At 36.9% G+C, this 20,348-nt stretch overlaps 2 protein-coding genes across 11 annotated transcripts in view; both read right to left on the bottom strand.

The window, feature by feature from the left end:
• The window catches only part of LOC127414046 (inactive ubiquitin carboxyl-terminal hydrolase 54-like), a 64,535-nt gene extending 58,265 nt beyond the window's left edge, over positions 1 to 6,270 (bottom strand). For 4 of the 8 annotated variants that reach the window (XM_051651713.1, XM_051651716.1, XM_051651717.1 and 1 more), the window contains exon 1: positions 6,115 to 6,265. The gene's annotated coding sequence lies outside the window, so the exon portion shown is untranslated. Of the gene's footprint in view, positions 1 to 6,114 lie in introns of all 8 variants that reach the window. The other 4 variants (XM_051651720.1, XM_051651721.1, XM_051651719.1 and 1 more) reach the window with 3 other exon arrangements.
• Positions 6,271 to 7,187: 917 nt separating this feature from the next.
• LOC127414047 (myozenin-1-like) lies at positions 7,188 to 19,098 on the bottom strand. 3 transcript variants are annotated; one of them, XM_051651723.1, is made up of 6 exons: positions 18,938 to 19,098; positions 13,633 to 13,729; positions 10,271 to 10,458; positions 9,110 to 9,365; positions 8,760 to 8,940; positions 7,188 to 7,567 (listed from the first exon to the last, which is right to left on the bottom strand). In XM_051651723.1, the coding sequence occupies exons 2-6, from the start codon at positions 13,718 to 13,720 to the stop codon at positions 7,333 to 7,335; spliced, it is 948 nt and encodes a 315-aa protein (XP_051507683.1). In that variant the 5' UTR covers positions 13,721 to 13,729; positions 18,938 to 19,098; the 3' UTR covers positions 7,188 to 7,332. The 3 variants fall into 3 exon arrangements, with proteins under 3 accessions (XP_051507683.1, XP_051507682.1, XP_051507684.1); XM_051651722.1 differs by lacking the exon at positions 18,938 to 19,098 and adding an exon at positions 15,435 to 15,769; XM_051651724.1 differs by lacking the exon at positions 18,938 to 19,098 and adding an exon at positions 15,547 to 15,769.
• Between the last annotated feature and the right edge of the window lie 1,250 nt (positions 19,099 to 20,348).

Genomic DNA, 20,348 nt, shown 5'->3' with positions numbered 1-20,348 from the left:
ATGTACCTAGCTATAGGTCCCCTGTATAATTAACAGCATTAACTTCAAGAGAATTTCTTTCATATGTAAGCAAAATGGATATTATAACTGAAAATATTCCCATATGAATCAATAATATCGGATCAAATCAAAATTATAATTGAGAGCTTGTGAATTGGAACTGAATCGGGAAATCTGTTTCAATACACCGCCCTACTGTACAGCTGCAGTCTACACAGGAAAAAAACACATAAACCTTTGAGAATTAAACAAACCACAACTCGAGCACAGTATAGGGAAAACACAAGATGGAGAAAATCACAACATATCCCAGAGGAAGCCTTTTACAGAAAAATAAGACTAAATCTGCTCTTCAAATACTACACCAGTTTTAAAAGGTAAACAGGTCACTATTGGAATTTATTGTTCTCTTCTTCACCTGTTTTCATTTCATATTACTGAGTCCTAATATATTTTATTAATTTCCTGTTGTAGATTCATTTCATAGATTCAGTATGTCTCATCTGTCATACTGTAAAAACTAAGAACAGCTCATGGTATTCAATACAGATCTGTGCAAAGAGAATGCACTACTTTATGGCATGAACTAAAGTGTAAATAAAATAAAGCTGTGAAATGACACAGACTGAGAATGAGTGTCAAATAAAGCTTTACAGTGTCACAATTCTCCTGCCAGCACTGACAGTGTCGACTGCAACTGTTAATTTATTATCATGTCCACCTATGGTCTAGAACTGAAAGTATACTGTATTATCATACAATTCAAAAAGAACACTCTAAAATTTCCTCTTTAACCAGAAGTAAAGCCTGGCTTAAAATGCATTTTTTTTAAATGTTTAAAACACAGCAGTCTCACCTCTCAGCTATAGCATCTGGGAAGCAGTACATGTGAAACTGTAAAACAATCCCTCAGGATGACAAAAGCATTTTTTTTTAACGAAGATTTATACTGTATCAGTGTACTTACAGCGCCTGTCTGGCAGACATCTGTGATCCGGTCGTGAGCAGCTGTAATGTGTATGTCTCACTGACAGTCATGCAGGTTTTTCCAGGTGACACTGAAACAATGACATCATCCCTATCAGCGCACACCTGTTTCCTTAGGAAGCTCCTCCTACCTTCCTGCCTTTTAAATCTTTAAAAGGACAGACAAGGTACCGCAGAAAAACTTGTGACTGTCTACTGTCTAAACAGATAATGATCTGTTTAGACAGACCCTGAAATGTGCTCATCATGTGAGCCAATGCCAATGTGTTTCAGACAAATATGATCTTTTAGAAAATATGGTTTGAGACAGTTAACATACAGATAACACAGAGCCAGTCAAACAAATATTTAAAAAGTATATAAAAAACTAAAATATAATTGATATATAAAATGCGATAAAAATACTAAAAAAAATAATAATAAAAAAATTTTAAAAAAAATCACAGCCACTTTGTTCTAATTGGCTGACACCAGGGTCTGAAATTAAGGGGGGCTTATGGGGTAAAAATGCAACCAAAAATGAATAAATTAATGAATAAATAAAAACACAACATCAACCATTGCCTCCAAATACCAAAATTTGGCGGCAAAAATGCCCCTGTAATGCATTAATTTGTTTTTTATTTGTAACATTAGATATACTTCTTAATATTCAAATATGGTCCCATGCATATTATGGCATAAATATTGGTTGATTAATTGATTCATTATAAAGGTTAGAGGTAATAAATTCTCAAACTTCAAAAGTTGTATTAATGAATTGATTTAATTAACATATTTCATATAAAATGATGAGATTCAGTTTGTTTTAAATTGTTAGAAAAAATTATGCCCTCAAAAAGGTTTATAAAAAAAAAAAAAAAAAAAAAAAAAGCCCATGAAAATCAAAATCAGGGGTAAATAGTGCCCCTTAATGTAAAACTTAAATTCGGACACTGGCTGAAACATCCCAAAATGACACAATCTTAAAATGGATATTTCATAAACATTGCTTTATAGAAGCTACAAGATAAAAGCCAAATTACCTATGTTACTCAAATTTTGCAATTCAAATGTTATTCATAGCCAGAAACCCCAATGAAGGCCACATGGGGCATTTATGGTTATAATCCTCTTTGCCATAATAAAGTGGTGTTGTTGCCTGGATGGACAATGAAAGGATGTACGGTCTAATTTCATGACTATTTTGTCCTGAAAATCTGTTGTTAACAGTTAAACGTTTCTTAGAGCTTTGCCAATTACATTATTACATTCAAACATTAAGAACCTGTCATCTGTAATCTTAATCTGCATTCACATTTATATTTACAATATAAAGTCAAGCTTTATCATATGTTTGTGTTTTTTATAAACTTTGAGTAATTTTGTTGCTTCATTATAGTAATAATAAATAATAATAAATCAATAAATTGCCTAACTTTCCACTGATCCTAAATGAAGAACTATAGAAGATAGAAGCCGAATATATAAATGTGATAGAACAAGCTTTCATAGTAGTTAGATAAGCAATCAAACTCGTAAGAATCTAGAGCCTAACTTTTGTGGATTTTTGTGAGACTGGCCAATAGTTGACACAATATCCAGGAGTGAAGAAAGAGGTTTATCATCGGCATATGAATTCAAATCCAACCTCATATCAATAAATATCATCATGGCTGAACTATTTACATTGTTACTTTATGACAAAAGTGTCCCCAAACAGAGGCTTGAGGGGGTTGGTGTGGTTGTGGGGTTAAATTAGGATTGCTCAACTGCATCCGTCAATATGTGCACTGTGTCTCCCCGGGTGGCCTGTATAGTACACGCACAGTGCCACTGGCTGAACGCAAATAGTCATTCACAAATGTGTTGTGTTCTGCTCCCATGGGAATTCTGGGGGAGGGTTAAAAATAGTCTGATGTTCCAAATGGGTGCATTTCTCAGAATTTCTATCTCTGAGCGTGTTTCTGCATCTGAACTTGGCCACTGAATGGTCTCTATTCTTTATCATCTATAAACACTATGAGGTCAACCATGAAATTATTATGCCAAAGATAAGAATGTGGCTATTGTGTTTTTCATTTAATGCCTGTCTGGGTCAAAATCATTTGGGTTATTCTGTTCTTCTCATATCAGCAGAAAAGTAGTCATTTTTAGCTAAGCAAAGTCTCTAGGAGGCAGCCTCTCATTTTTAGAAATGGATTGGGTGGCTTATGTTTTAAGGGTGTAGACTTCCTTATGGCAGCCCGCAAATCCATGCCTTCATGGCTTTGCAGACATTTCATGGTTTTCAAGGAATGTCTGTGACTCAAGCTTTTTCAATAATACACACAGATATTTAAGTAGAAACAGATGGGAGGGGAGAGAGAGGGTGAGGAGATGAGAAAAAGAGAGAGTATGGAAGGGAGTGAAAAAGAAATAAAAAATCCTGTTCAATGACTCACAGATGCCTACTCAGAACAAGGTCAACCAGTTTTTAGAATCGCAGTACAAATGAAGTCTTCTTACATCTTGATATCATGATTGTACCCAGCAAACATCGTAACTTCCCTTAACAGCTCTGTGGCCTATAGGAGGTCATCTCACAGTTTAAACACATCATGTAATGACCCTGCATGTCAAATACACTGTCAGCTTCAATTAATGTTCAGTTCGGTGCCTCCAAACCCAATTATTTGTTAAAGCTACTATGGATCATTTCTATGGGAACAGCAAATAGTTCACATGCGCTCTATCCCACAACACATTAAATAAAGGATGATCAATGGAAACATGTCAGTTCTTCACACTGTAAGGGTAAAAAATGAATAAAAAAGTAAATATTTACCAAATTGGACATTATACCATTTCATTCTGTTTTCTAAGGACTACAAATAGATTTGAATTAAACTGAAAAGGTTTTTTACATGTAACATATGCTCTAATAGTGGGAAGAACAAAAATATGTAGTCAACTTAATACGTAGTAAATAATTTCCAGATATTTATTTATTTCAGATATTTTATATATTGTTATACAATAACAATTTAAAATCCAATTATTTCAAATTTTTGAAGAATTTGTCATTTTTATTAATATTATTTAATAAATTATTATTTATTTTAAAATTATTGAATCATTATTTGTAATTATTTAACATCATGCTTGCTATTTTTCCTCACGCAGTATAAATGGGTCTTTATATATTAAAATATATTGCTGCCTTTCTATTTTTGTTTTTGGAAGGTTATATTTGTTGGTCCTTAGAATCTACAAGTTTAAAAACCCCTGATCTAATAAAATGATGTTCAGACATTATTAAGTGTGGCTTCAGTGTTCAAATTCACTTTAAGTAATTTTACAGAGTGTACTTTAAAGGCTCAATGTTACTTAAAAGACCTAATGCAGAGCATGACCACGAGACTTGAGGCTTCAGATACTATTACATAATTAATGCATTTCTCAATTAATATTAAGAAAGAAATACTGACAAAAATAGAAAACACTGAGCGACTCCTTGTAAAATGACAAAGACATACTGTATATTAGTAAATGGCAAGAGATGTTCTATACAGAAAACTTGTGTCACTACTGGGGCTTCATCTCGATGAAGTAGGAAAACTGCCCTCACAAGGAAAAGACCTTGGCTGATATCAAATGAAGACAAAGATTTGATTAACACATGAATGTCCCCCACTCAGCTCCAGTGTTCCTCTACCCTGAGAAGTTTAATAAAAGTTATCCTCAAGGGCTTTCCTGTCCCTTCCTGTCATAAGCCCTTAAAAGCATGTTGTGAAATTTACAGGAATCTCATACACCCCCAACCAATTAGCCTGACTGAAGGCTCTGTCTGCTGATGAATACATGGGAGCATAGGCCCTCGAGGGCTGACCATCAATATGTTAATTTATTCATCTCTCAATTTTACATAACAATTAGTAACCTTCTTTCACATGCATGCCAGGGCTCTTATTTACTTTTCACAGAGAAATGGCTAAAGGAGGGGGTGATGTGAAAACATAAGGAGAAAGTTGGTATGGAGGGGTGTCTGTTTTGATCGCTCCTCTTCTCTGCATTAATAAAGACGCTGTCACCTTGTTTACATAACATAGCATGGCACTGAGGACTGACTGATGCTTGTGCATGACAATGACAGCTTATTAAATTCCAATCGTTCTAAAAATGTGAATTATGTTCTATCGTGTGGGGGAGGGGGACAAAAAATGAAAAAGAATACTTTTGGAATGCAGAGTTACTTCAAAGAGATCCCTTACTATGTTTGCATGCATTGAGACATTTTCACTCAAAGTTTATGAATTTAGGTGATGATAGGAATAAATAATCTCAAAGCAGATGTGACTGCAGACAGTACAACCCCAATACAAAAACTTATGAACCATTAAGGGTCATTTTTGAAGAAATAGAAATATGGACTGATTGATTGATTCTCTTTTTAGAGTCTTTCTTTGCCTTTCTTACCTACACAGCCACTGAAACACCACCAAATGATATTGGCGTCTAGTCGACAATCAACTGTATAGAAAAGACCACTACGTCATTGAAATGGTGAGAATGAGCATATGGTCTCGTGCTGCGTAAGTTAAAACGCAATGCAACGAAGCCAGAAAATATCACCTCCAAAATAGATAATATCCCGATTTTCCAATGATGTAGGTTGCATTTTATCACCAATAAATAAAATAAGAAAATGCATCTGTAATTTGCCCGATATGAAAGAATATATTCATATATCGTATTCATCTTCTACGTGGCGAAGTTCTAGGTACGCAGTTGCGTTGTGCGCGCCACAACTACCAGTGTGCACAGCTTCGTCAGCACATTAGAGCATGTGAGATGTCGAGTCTCCTTCACAATGTGACTGTAATATAATACAGCCATCGTGAAGAACCATAACAAACAAGAAAGCGCCAGTTTGGAATACGCAGCGGTGAGTACAGGAATAAAGCCATCGTTTCTGGCAGCCAAGCATCCCTATGTTTGTTTGTTTACTAACGTCACTCGCATGTCTTCAGCAGCACATGCATGTGGAAAAGAAGCTGCGTCTTAAGTTCACAACTCACAGAGCGAAACGTCTCCTCTCCCACTGTTTAACATCTGGTGAACCGATGCGGCTTCCCCCTACATGATAGTGAATTGTGGTTTGCTTACCTTGTCGTGTGCATCCTCCCCCTGGCTGGTCTTCAGGACAAGATCTGTTATTTTCTGCCGCTAAACCTTAAATATCCATCAGCGTCACTGTGTGCTGCAGCCAATGAAACCAACTCTCGCGATGTTTGGCGTCTCAGGTGTCGATGGAGTGCGACAGAGAGACTGTGCCATGTTCTGTAATTCAGTGGCTGCTTGGACTCTTTTCATAGAATTTTATTTCACCTGTAGGTAAAAAGTCCTTATGAACTATTGCAGCCATCTGGCTGGCTGTGGTTTGCAGTAGTTGCATAAAATACAAGCAAGTTTCCTTATATGGCCCACTTCTTTCTTTCTCATTTAAATTGTCACAAAAGACGCTATAAATGGTTTATTAGAGAATTGGCATGTGCTAGAGTAAACACGCCTTTTAGTGACAGAAGAAAAAAAACAGTGTGTCAAGCAGTATTCTGTCTGGATATAAGTAGCCTATTGCTCATTTTTCCACCTATAAAGTGCAACATGCTGACAAAAAAAGAAGCAAAGCAAAACTTCAATCTCATTCTGTCTCCAACTGACACTTTTTATCATTAAAAATGTATGGCTCATGCATAAATTCCTCTGCAAAGACATACATATTTATTTGTAAAAAGCCCATATTTAGATGCAGATATAGATTAAAGCTAAATGTGTACATTATGATAGGTTTTCCATTCACATTGGACATTTTGCATGTCACCCTGATGGTTCTACAGATTATTACAATTTTTGGGGGAAAATATTCTGAATATGGTACAGGACACAAGCATTGATGCACAGGTGACTATGTGTATGTTTTGTCTCTCTCTGTGTGTGTGTGTGTGGGCGGGTTTGTGTGGTTTACGAGGACATTTTTTTTTAGGTTACAAACTGGTAATTACAAGGGTATTATGCTATAAATGTGGTTTATGAGAACATTTCTAGTGTCCCCATAATTCAAATAGCTTAAAAAACATACTAAACTATGTTTTTTTGAAAATGTAAAAATGCAGAAAGTTTTCTGTGAGGGTTAGGTTCAGGGGTAGGGTTAGGGTACTGAATCTATAGTTCGTACAGTATAAAAATCATTATGTCTGTGGAGAGTCCTCATAAGGATAGCCGTACCAACATGTGTGTGTGTGTGTGTGTGTGTGTGTGTATTAGAGTGCAGGTTAATTAGGGCAGACATAAATTAGATAAAGGTTGTTTTGAAGGGTTGTAGCTTCACAGGTCATCAGTCTCCCCATCAAATGGTATAGTATCCAACTCCATATGAATACTGCCTGGTTCAGTGCTACCTCCCCAGCCAATGGGTGTGCGATTAAATGAGGGCCTTGAGCTTATATCATGCTGGTACACCACTGCTTGTTCAGGCTCCTCAGTTGCCACCTCGATGTCTGGCAGCTGGAAGGTCATCAGCTGAGAGGCCTTCTCAAAGCCCCCATAGGGTATAGCACTCCTGCACAGTTTGTGAGATGGGTAATGAAGACAAAAAGGAACAGGATTTTTTTTTAAAAAAATGTACAATTATAGACCATTTCAATAAGTGATGTATTTTTGTTCCTTGAACAATTCCTGCTAGTTGTAGAACTCAGACTCCAACTGCATTAATCACCCTACAAAGGGCACTTTGAAGGGAGAACAATCATGATAGTTATTCTGTAAGATCACTTCAATGAAAATGAAAACTTTTTATATTTTTCCAAATAAAGGGGGTTCTGAATGACCCTTATTTTTGAGCCCTACACCTTTTAGCCTTTCAAAGCTCTCACAGTGGATGGTAAAGCCTTCGAAGGGAATAGGTCAATGGGATAATCACTTTTGAATGGAACGGACCCTGATTCAAAACAACAGCGGGAGGCGCTTCATTTATAGTGACTTTAACATGATTAACGTTACTAACGCTAACACGATTGTCATAAAATGTCATTATTAAAACATGGACCATGTTGTTCGGTGGCTGGATGCTTCCTGGATGCCAGGAACTAATGGAAATTAAAGTGTTTAGACCTCCGAAAAAGCAACAGAAAATGGACGCATGAACCACTGCAGTGAAGCGAGACGGCTAGATACGTGCAGTACTAACAACACATCTTATCTCTGGTAGGAGAACAACATTTATGACAAATAATTATAAGTTTGATAGGCAGAGCTCTAAAAGTGACTATAGATCACTCCCATTATAATGAATGAAGCTCCGCAAGTTATTTACTTTTACATTTAGTCATTTAGCAGACGCTTTTATCCTAACTGACTTACAAATTAGGAACACACACAAAAAAATCCTTACCTTGTTCACAGGTCACGCAGACAGCTTAATTTACTGGCTTCATTTATTATAATAGGAGCTCTCCTCTGAGGAAATAATTGTGAGCATCTGAACTACGATACAATTTAATCGCCTTTCTCGCGTATACTCTCTTTATCAACAACACATCTGGATAAGTCACTTCAGGTAAACGTTTGACGTTATTTGAGGAAAATATGTTAACTCAGAGCCTTATTTAAAGGATCCATTTATGATACCGGAAGTGCTTCAGGAATAGTTGTGTTGTACTTCCTATTGTTACTTTTTGCTTGCTTGAAATGGTCTACAGCCATAGTAATAGAGGAGAGGCTCCGAAAAATGAAATGCAAGTGCAATGAGGCACCTGTTGAAGCTCTTATATTTGTGCAGCTCCTTAGAAGAACAGGGTCCTGGCATTTGAGACTTCATTGTGGCCAGAAGATCTTCATTGCCCTTCATTGCTCGTTCCCAAGGCGAAGTATATGTCTTCACATATTCAGACCCTTTTTTAGCCTTTAATGAAGCAGCATTAGCACTTTCCCCACCTGTTGAGAAATATAAACTGATTTAAATTGATCAACTGATCAAACATTGAAAACCTGTATGTAGAGATTAATGAATTTGTTAACACCGTTTTCATCATAAGCCTCATTGGTAGTTTAGTGTGGCTGAACTGGCTAGTGTTTGAAGGTCTCCATCAGGGTTCCTACTCACTCTGTGAGGCATTTTCTGACACACCATCCTTCACCCCGGCTCCTGCTCCAGCTCCTGCTGCCCCAGCAGCACCTCCAGTGAGCCCACCTGCTACCAGCCCAACCCCTACTCCCTTGCCATAGCTTCCTGGTTTAGGAGGAGGCACTGGTGCTTGGCCGGCACCACCAGCCTGGCTAGCCATCTGTCCATCAATCAGATGGCCACCAATATCCATCATCTGGCCCCCCAGACTGGGCACAAACTTCTGGAGATTATCCTTTACACACAGATCAGTAAAGAGATAATAAGCAGAAGAACAAAATCAGTGGCATTTCAAAATAAAGATTGATTCTGATTATATAATGTAGAATATATAATGATTATAAAATGTAGAATATTTACATAGAATACATTTAGATAGATTTTAGAATTAGAACTGAGACCCAGCAAAGTCTTTCTAGCAAGTCAGTCCACTGTCGGCCATTTTGGAATGCTCCCGGGAGACTATTTCCAGTCATGACAGTGCAGCTCCTATGTACTTGAATGGGGGAACACCGAAATCTCAAAATGGTAGGTCAAGATTATGTTTAAAGAACATATTTCAAATCAACAAGACAACTCTGGTATCATAAATTGTGCTTCTTTACCTCTTCTGTTTGTTTAAACGTATAAAACGTCATTTTCCCGGCTTGTATAACTAATGCGCATGCAGGTTCTCAAGATGATTGACAGGCGATGTCTGTATCTAAAAGTGATTGGCTCTTTTACTTGTAAGACGGGACTTCCTTTCTACAACCGTTGGGCGCTAGAGCTTCTTGGTTGGGCGTTCCAATTTCACCCATTCATTTAAATAGAAGTGGCCCGTCTCTGCTAAATAGTCTCTGGACCTAGACCATATCCACACTAACATGTTTTAGTTTGAAAACACATACATTTTGGCACATTTGCGCTTCTCATCCACGCTAGAATAGCGTTTTCCTCCACTAGAAATGAAGACTTTCGAAAATGCTCACCATAACCCTTTACTTTAGGAAAAGATGATATTAGAAAAAGGAAAAGTTTGAAAAGTTTTCAAACTTTAACTGATTAGTGTGGATATGGCCTTGATGCAAAAATTTACCACCTGAAAACAGACACAAAGAAGTTTATTGATAACAGCATTGAGCTCTTCACATTCCTTACCATGGACTCACTACTAAAGAGGTCAGGGTTGTTCTCATAGATAAACCTCTCTACACGAATCTGTCTCATCCTGAACATCTTGGAGCCTTTGTTCTTCATCAGGGATAGTTCCTCCAGCATGATATCCTTGGGCGCCCTGATCTTTTTCCCCAAATCAAACTCTGAGGCCTCAGGCTCTGAATCGTACTCTAAAAATAATGAATAATTATTAGTAAGTGTTATACAACAGTTAGCTCCAGTCCTCAAATCTTATTGAGTGCTGATATACAGTCCAACAGCACTATGAGGCTTCACTATTTGTATCACCTCGCTTCTCTGTGTTCGTGCCTTTCCAAATATTGGTGGGGATTTTGATTCATAGTTCATTTTGATTTCATTCACTGATTTGTTTAGTGTCCATTTCTGGAGACTGCATATTTACGCCAGTTGGCGGCGACAAATGAGTGTCTTTTAAAAAATTCATTCAAAAACACAGATGTATTTACAAATGAAACACCAGTAGTTCAAAACTGAGTATTGAGTGCAGTGCAGAGAGTGGAGTTGTGCTTGATTCTTTGGCTTTTTTGGAACTATTTTTGCTGGCAGAGAAGAAATACGCAAACTAACTGGTCAGTTTTTGTCTGAAACGTAAGTTATTCTCTGTTATTTACTTGTATGTTGAACTGTTGTCTAAAAGCAATATCACAACCACAATCGTGCTGTTATTCTGTATATCAGCAAGACTGCGATAACCTGTGAGACATGCTTGTGTGATATTGCTTAAATAATTATTACTAGTGTAGTAATTATATGTTCAGATATGAATTAATAATTAATATTAAAACTGTTGGTGGAATTACTGGTTAAGTCCTTTACAAAACAGTGTGATCAATTTAACATTAATATTTACTTCAATACGAGTATGTACTTCTCTAAGTTGAAAGCATCTGGCAAGCTATTAAATGTAATTTATTCATGTTAATGTAAAGTGCAATTAGCATTATTACATTTGTCATTTACATTTATTAATTTAGCAGACACTTCTATCCAAAGGGCGTACAAGTGAGAAAACACTGCGAACAAAAGCAATTCAAGAACATGAAAAGTGCCACAATACAAAGTTCCAGAATAGCTAATGCAGAGATTTAAAGGGATAGTTCACCAAAAAATGAAAATTCTCTCATTATTTACTCACCCTCTGATATCCCAGGTGTGTATGACTTTCTTTCTTCACTACAACATATTTGAAGAAAAATAGAAAAATATCTTGGCTCAGCAGGTCCTTAAAACGCAAGTGAATGGAGATTTCTCTTTTGAAGCTCCAAAAATTACAGACAGTCAGCATAAACGTCATTCATACGACACCAGCTGTTAAATTAAAGTTGTATAAAGCAACACTTTTGGTGTGAAAAAGATAAATATTTAAGTTATTTTTTAAACTCCAAATCATGCTTCCGGTCAGGAGCGGTACATATGATGTAATTGCATTGGCATTTGAAATACGTGAGAACTGACGCTCGTGCGTCACATCCGGAGGAGCAGCCCCGGTTTACAAGTGAGAAGGAGAAACGCTGTACAGTAGCTTGCTTGGTTTTGGTTTAGATCTGTATTTATCTGTTTCTTTACTCACAATGGTGCATTTGTGTGCTTATCCTGGATGTCTCAGCCGAGTGGAGAACGTGAGATTACATCGGTATCATGGCAATGTAAATACGTCACACGAGAGACCACTTGGACTCCACCCTCTCGTGAAGCTTACCTTCACGTTGGATTATAGTTAAAAATGACCTAAATCTTGATCTTTTTTTGTACCAAAAGTGATCATGTCGCTTTAGAAAACATTAATTTAACTGCTGGAGTTGTATCTATGACATATATGCTGACTGTCTGTGATTTTTGGAGCTTCAAAAGAGAAATCTCCATTCACTTGCATTTTAAGGACCTACTGAGCTAAGATATTTTTCTATTTTTCTTCAAATGTGCTCTGGTGAAGAAAGAAAGTCATACACATCTGGTGATTAAATAATGAGATAATTTTCATTTTTGGGTGCTCTATCCCAAAAATGAAGATGCTGTGAGACAACAGAAAGAGAACTGAGAGGTAATAACATCATAGTGCTGATAATGCACTAGTTGTATAACAGTATAATTTTGCATCATATTATTAATATGAAGAGACTATACTGTACTTAGAAAGAGAATTATCTCCTGGGTTCTCTTGCACAGAGGTCATACATGCTCAGTGTATTATTCATATTTATTTAGATGTATCTATTTTTCTACATTGTAATCATAACAGTAACCAAATAGCTATTCATCATCCTGCCACCCACTGTTTTGCAAGAAAACAATCCACAGTTCCCTGGAAATGCTGATGACAGTGATCAAGTAAACTATAAAGATCCATTGAAACTTATTAGGACTATCTCTGCACTAGCTATAACATCACTGACTGTTTAACATGGAATAACTGACTGTGTCGTCACTTCATAATCTTTTTGTCCTAGAACAGACAGACAGATTAGCATAGTTAGTAAAAATACTGACATAAATGGCAGGATCACAGGAATCTCTCAGATAAAATATCAACAGCAATCTCTTCAAAGGCTACTGTACATTTTCTGTTCTTCCACAACAACAGTTTTTGCTCACATTCAAAAGCATGGTGAATAACATGTAAATAAGTCCACCGGAGACTCTTATGTAACATTCTTTCAAAGGAGGACGACTCCCATGATTATAATGGTGAAGAGATGGGAGAGATACTCCAGTAATAATTAGAGAGACAGCTGGCATTTTGGCTGTGAAATCTACAAAATAAATGTTGTGGCAATGACATATTACTTCTCATTAAGCCATATTAAATCCAGACACTTGAAACCTTAGTGACAGGCCATGAAATTTAGACAATTTCTCAATTAACAGTTTGAAAGTGACATAAATAACTTTTCTACTTTTTTGTCTGTCTCTCTGTATGACCTGATCATTCTGTCAACACCCTAAGACTGGCTGCCGACACAATGGCTGGACCAGGTTGGATACTGTCTGTGTTTTGGCATCATCATAACCTCTAATCTATTTTATGACATCTTTCAAAGACACCTTTCAACCTATCAGACTCTGGAAGGCTAAACAAACACACTCTTTAATTATATGCAGCACCACAAAAGACATATGAAGAAAAACTGTTATATTATAAGATAAAAGATATAAGAAAAGCCAGAATCTGTTAGTCTCAACATCATAGTCAGGGGGATATGTTATTCTTAGCAAAGATTCCAAAATCCTGCATGAATGCGTATAATCAATGGTGTTCTTGATTAGTTGTACAGTATGATATTACATTAATTAGTATGCATCAAGGTCGAGCACAAAAGTCTTACCATCCTGGGTTATGTGTGACAGGTCAGTGATGATCTTGGAAGGTTTTTTCCTCTTGTTGGGTGGGGCTGGTGTTCCTGAGAGAGGCATGGTTTCAGACTGAGAAAAACAAAGATCAGAGTAGAGGGTTTGATTAGATATCTATAACTATTACAAATTCACATAACAGATGATCTATTACATTTGAATATTTTTAACTGACACTTAAAGCAAGACTCAAAGAAAAGTTGGAGAGACCTTTCATATTAGCTGAAATTATATCAGAATTATTTCTCATAACTCTGATTATGGTTCATGACATGTTAAATATTTTACAAGTAAGGCCAGGCAACAATTTATCCATAAAGTATATCTAAACATAATGCATTAACCAAGTTAAAACACATGTAAAAATCGACACTGCATTGCACTGATTTGATCAAGGTAAGTGGTAATTCAAGAAAATTTAGCATAGATCTTTGCCCTTTAATTTCTGCAATAATTTTAAAGTGTGTATTTCTGCACTACTAACGCCACAGAACAAAATTGCAACTAAAAACATGATTTTTTAACAGCCTTTTGAATACTTCCTCTGTCTTATGTTGATCAAACTGATAGTCCCACCCCCAAACTCATGGCATTGGTTGAGTCAATGTTGTTGTGTCAGGCTGGAGGGACACTCAAAACAAACAGGAATTTTTTATAGCGCCACAGAGACACAGTGTTGCCAGTTTTTTAGAAAATGAACCTACGAATGCCCAGGGTTGGGAGGGTTACTTTTAAAATATAATCTGTTACAAATACCGATTACTTAGTAAAAAATTTAATCATTTACTAAATCCAGTTACCTCAACAAGAAAATAATGTAATCATATTACTTTTAGTCAGTAGTTTTGATTGTCTCAAGATCGCATATGTGAATAAAGAAGTCAAGAAAAAAGCAATATGTTCTCAAAGACATTTTATCATGCCTTCTGAATGCAAACAAACCATGTTTGAGGTATGTAGCTATTATTATATATAAGATAAAAACATGAAAAACAGGGACAGTGTCTCCTTATTAGGAAAAAAAAGAATATGTTAAAATGTCAACTCTGCATTTTTAACCAAATCAGGTGAGTCATCTGTCTGTTACAGAAAATGGGTTATTTTCTCATCAAGCAAATACAGTTAGAACGGATGCACTGAATTATGTCTTGGTTAACATTAAACAAAATCTGATACGATATACATCAGATTAAAAAACACTACCATGTTAAATTCTGCCATGTATTGCAGTTAGCATGTAGACTAATTGGCACTGACCATTCATTAACTTCTGACTGCAATAGGTAGATCACATGCTGTCTTCATCATCATCATTATTATTATTACATTATTATTATGTAATGCAGTATCTCCAGTGTCTGTCTTCTGCTTGCTCATGATCCACAGTCAAACATCACCAGCTAACATTTATGGGTGATTCTATGTTTATGTTTAAGGAGGATTTTAATGACAAAAATAAATAAATAAATAAATAAATAAAAATATTGTTTTAAAGAATAGATCAAAAGAGATTTAAAACTTTTTAGTGTGCCTTGATTTACTTATTCCTGCTTTCTGAGTTTTAAAATGTTACATTTGCCAGTATTTCTCCCTCACCCATACTTTTGAACTGTTCTTAACAATACATTTATAATAAGTATCAAAATCAGATAAATTATCCATTGCACTTTTACCCTAAGAAATTAATAATATTTTCAATTCATTTGGTAATCATGTGTACAATCTGGATCTTTTTAACCAAGAAAAAAAAAAAGAAAAGAAATGCTGTCCCAATTACCGTTGTCATTACAACAGGAACGCATTTCAGAGAACAATTTTAGAGTTTCAACCGAAGTTAAGATGGAAATGAGAAGTCACACTAAAGTTTCGACAGTAGGCGTCCCTTGTACCGGAATACGGGGGAGTGATCGTTTCTCCGCTTCTATTCCTGCTCCGATTGATAGACGGTCGGACAGCGAAAATCACTGCATCTTCACAGAAGTTCCACAAAAATTATAATAGTCCTCCAGTGGCTATTGCGATGAAACAGCACTTTTAATGGTTTGACCTCGTTTGCCTTTACAATTACAAATGTTCGCTTCCGTACATCTCTGTGACTTGCGCTCATGAGATAAATGATGTAAGCTCGTTGGGAAGGTCACGCGTCACGTGGAGGAGTCAGGAAGCGCGTCATTGTTTACATCAGTTTTTTTTAAATTATTATTTGGAACGATTTTTTTGTCGTTTTTGTCTGTCGTTTGTCAGATGGAGTGAAGGTGGATTTACTTGTAGTTGTCTCTGCATATTAAGCTGGTATAGGAGAATGCATTTAAAGACAGAAAAAGTTACACACTTCAGCTAAAAGTGGATGTAATAATATCATCTTTGTGGTGTATGTTAATGACACAGCAAGTCCCTGAGGTATTATGGGAGAACAGACACCTGCTGAGTACTATAGACATCAGTGACCTCAAGTTCCACAAATTCCAAGGACATATATAACCTACCACAGTGTTTGGTTTGATGGCATTTTGACTCACAGTTTCCAGACACAATTACTGAGATATCAGCCTTACAAACAAGCAATCAGTGGAATCACAAAAATTACCTAGTTGTTGTTGCACTTTTAAAGGCATAGTTCACCCAAAAATAGAAATTCTGTCATAATTTACAAATCCTCATGTTGTCCCAAACCACCTATGGCAAATTTTCTTCCATTGAACAAAAAAGGAGATGTTTGGCAGAAGGTTAGCCTGCCCGAGCCCACATTAACTTTTTTGTATGGAAAAAAGATGCAATGTAATGGCACATTTCCACTGCATGTTACGGTTCGACTCAATTCGACTCTGCTCGCTTTACGTTTCTGAGCTTGCTTTTTTTTTCAAATCAAATCAAATCAAATCAAATCACTTTATTGTCACACAGCCATATACACAAGTGCAATGGTGTGTGAAATTCTTGGGTGCAGTTCCGATCAACATAGCAGTCGTGACAGTGATGAGACATATACCAATTTACAATAACATAAAATTAACACAACACAATTTAAACATCTGTTATACATAATTACACTCAACTTAAAACATCACATTAACACAACACAATTTAAGCATCTGTTATACACATAATTACACTCAACTTAAAACATCAAATTAACACAACACAATTTAAACATCTGTTATACATAATTACACAACTTAAAACATCAAATTAACACAACACAATTTAAACATCTGTTATACACATAATTACACTCAACAATATACAAATAATAACATACACTGTACAGTATACAATATGCTGTTTTTTTTTTTTTTTTTTTTTTTTTACTATATAGATACTATATAGATACACATTATTCAATAAAAATTAAAAAAAAAAAAAAAACATTTTCCACTGCAGTTTAGTGCCGTCTCAATGTGGGTGGCATTATAGGCTGATCGTCATAGTTGTGCCGCCTCTACTGCAGTGACATCATCTTAAACGTGACACAAACATTACTGACCATAAACAATAACACGACCGCTAGCTGTTAGCTACTAGCTCATTGTGCTGCATAAAGCAGTTGTTTCATGGTGATTTTACACAAGTGTAACAGTTAAATTGGCCTGGTTGTTTTAGAAGCAAGCTTTCCAGTAGCTGGTCAACTAAATAAAGTGAAGCTTTCAAGCAGAATATAGAGTTAACGTAACAAAACGTATCATCCTCCATCGTGGACTCCAACAATGCCGAGTCCAGGGCACTCTCCCTCCCATTGCTCGTTGGTCTATTGCCATCGATAGTGTCCATTTGGTCGAACCACTTCCACTTTCTTCTGTTTGAACCACTCTGGCTGTTGTGGTCCTTGATGGTTCTGTAGTCACTTTTAAGTTTTTTTTAACTTTTCCCTGCACTGTTGGTAGGTCCGATGGTAACCGTGTGCGGCCAACAGCTGAGACACTTGCTGAAAGACTTTTTCGTTTGCGTCGTTTCGTTCGTTGCTAACGAGAGGAACGTCTGCACCTCGTTTATTGACCAAGGCGTGGTTTTGCGCACAGCCATTTCTTTTTACAATTCGAAAGTCGCGTGAACAAATGATATTGCTGTCACTGTTGCTAACTTTAAAACTAGCGGGTTGATGTCCCATGTCGCAAATCCAGTGATGCTGGTAGTGACGATTCTCTGACCTATCAGTGATCTGCAGGGTTTTGACGTCACATTTAGTATCGGCTCGGCTCGCTTGGAACCTCGACCGAGATGGTATTAAAAAAAGTATCAGGTACCAGGTACTATCCACAGTGGAAACCCCCAAAAAACTGGCAGAGTCGAGTCAAGTTGAGCTCTACCGTGCAGTGGAAAAGCCCCATATGTGAATGTTGACTGAGGCTGACATTCTGCCTATACTTTTGTGATCTATGGAAGAAAGATAGCCATACAGGTTTGCAGCAACATGAAGGTGAGTGAATAATTACATAATTTAAATTTGTAGGTGAACTGTACCTCTTTTAACATGATCTAAGCCTAAAACATTTTAAACTCATTGCAGTCTTGACAGTAACTATGAAGAATTTTCAATTTCAAAGTCTGGACATGGAGGTGATGAAACAGTTCTTAGCAAGCAGTAATATGTTCTTATTTTGCAGAATTTTCATAATGTCCCATCAGCTTTCCTGAGCACATATTATATGTGCAGTTTTTCAAGGCTCTGTTAATAGCAGACACTGCATCGACTTGACTGTAACTCAATACAGTATGGCTATTTATAAGCACAGTTTTGAAGCAAGAGTTTTAAGCGACAAGTCATGGCGTCAGTTTTATTGTCAGATTCTTGGGTTCAGTCACAAACATACAGATGTACTGTATATATATATGTACATGATGACTTAGGTCTGCTGAGAAATCGGAAATCTCACTCAAACTTAAATGACATCATGGAAGGATGTGGTGTTGGGATGAAGGTGCACAGTGACCCACCCTGTAAAATAATCATGAGCTGGGGTCCACCAGGCTTAAGTTCCCCCAGCTGGACAGTAAAGGCTTTGCACTCCATATAAAATAATCAGCCAGGCTAAAGGGGGAGTGTTCAACACATTCCCACTTTCTGGCATCAAAAGACATGGGGCAAATTGAACATTCAATTTTGATTATTCTAATCAATGCAAACATAGTGCATGTGCTGTCAATGCTTGCAAACTTGTTTTGTGGGTATCATGCCCAACTACAGGAATTATAGATGGTCATGTATTCCTCTCCGGCATGCAGCTGTTAGTTGAACAGTGTACGGTTAGTAAAGTGACAGAAGAAATCTCATAATCCACTTACCAATGCTCTAGACTCCTCAAGGAATGTGGTCTCAAAGGTACAGTGAAAATAGGCAAAGGCTGGTGGCTTAAGTTTACCAATTCCAGGGTACCTTTGACCTGTGGCTAGACCAAGAACCCAAGGAGTGCAAAATCCAGTTGGGACTTGGATGACAGATATTCATGGAGGGAGGGAGAGTTGGGGTAAGAAGGGGGAGTGAGGGTTATGGGGGGTGCATTTGGTCTGCACAGCACTTTGCTGATAGAAATATCAAGAGACTAATATCTTTCTTGCAGATGCTTCATTGGCTAAATATAGTTGAGAGAGAGAAAGGGAGAGAGACCGGGTGATTGCACACATAACTTCACATTGCCAAAAGGGTCTGAGAGTTGTGACAGTAATAGATTTGCACTTTTTGTTATTTTGTTAATCACCTTCCACTTGCAAGAGGATTTTTGCTTTTTAAATCCAATTGTTGCCCCCTAAATGTGCTAAATTTGTTTTAATGATAATGATTTAAGACTAAGATCCAGAGGGTCAGTGTTGGACAGGACAGCGAATGTTACACCAACATGACATAGTTCTAAATAGTTTTAGCGCCAATGAGAAAATTATTATGAAAATTAATGAACCCTCTCTGTAATATTTTTCTCTCCCAAAAAGGAAGCCATACTGGCACACACACACACACACACACACACACACACACACACACACACACACACACACACACACACACATACACACACACAATATTCATTATTTTTCCCCCATTCTGATGGTTGAAGTGAAAATTAACTGAAGCTCCTGACTCGTATCTGCATGATTTTATGAACTGCACTGCTGCCACACGATTGGCTGATTAGATAATCGCATGAATAAGTAAGTGTACAGGTGTTTCTAATAAAGTGGTCACTGAGTGTACACCGATCAGCCACAACATTAAAACCACCTGCCTAATATTGTGTAGGTCCCCCTCGTGCTGCCAAATCAGCGCCACCCACATCTCAGATTAGCATTCTGAGATGTTATTCTTCTCACCACAATTGTACAGAGTGTTTTTCTGAATTACCGTAGACTTTGTCAGTTTGAACCAGTCTGGCCATTCCCTGTTGACCTCTCTCATCAACAAGGCATTTCCATCTGCATAACTGCCGCTCACTGAATGTTTTTTCATGTGATCTCAGTGATTTGGACCGTGGCATGATTGTTGGTGCCAGATGGGCTGGTTTGAGTATTTCTGTAACTGCTGATCTCCTGGGATTTTCACACACAACAGTCTCTAGAATTTACTCTGAATGGTGCCAAAAACAAAAAACTGAACTGAACCTTCCACATAGACAATGTTCCTTATATCACTTTCCTCACCTGCATCATGTGCATTGTGTGAACCTGAGAACTTGTCAAATTCTCTCTATCTTTGTGAATTCAG

Source organism: Myxocyprinus asiaticus, chromosome 23 (assembly GCF_019703515.2).
Source record: "Myxocyprinus asiaticus isolate MX2 ecotype Aquarium Trade chromosome 23, UBuf_Myxa_2, whole genome shotgun sequence".
Lineage (NCBI taxonomy): Eukaryota > Metazoa > Chordata > Actinopteri > Cypriniformes > Catostomidae > Myxocyprinus > Myxocyprinus asiaticus.
Note: the sequence above shows the minus strand (reverse complement) of the source record. Positions and strands in the feature narration are given on the sequence as shown.

Bases quoted from the DNA above. Each gene is read 5' to 3' on its own strand.
- LOC127414047 (XM_051651722.1), bottom strand. The intron at 8,941-9,109 runs GTGAGTAGGAAC...ATTTCTCAACAG, and splicing joins GTCAGAAAATGCCTCACAGA to GTGGGGAAAGTGCTAATGCT. The intron at 7,568-8,759 runs GTGCCTCATTGC...CAAACTGTGCAG, and splicing joins AAATATAAGAGCTTCAACAG to GAGTGCTATACCCTATGGGG.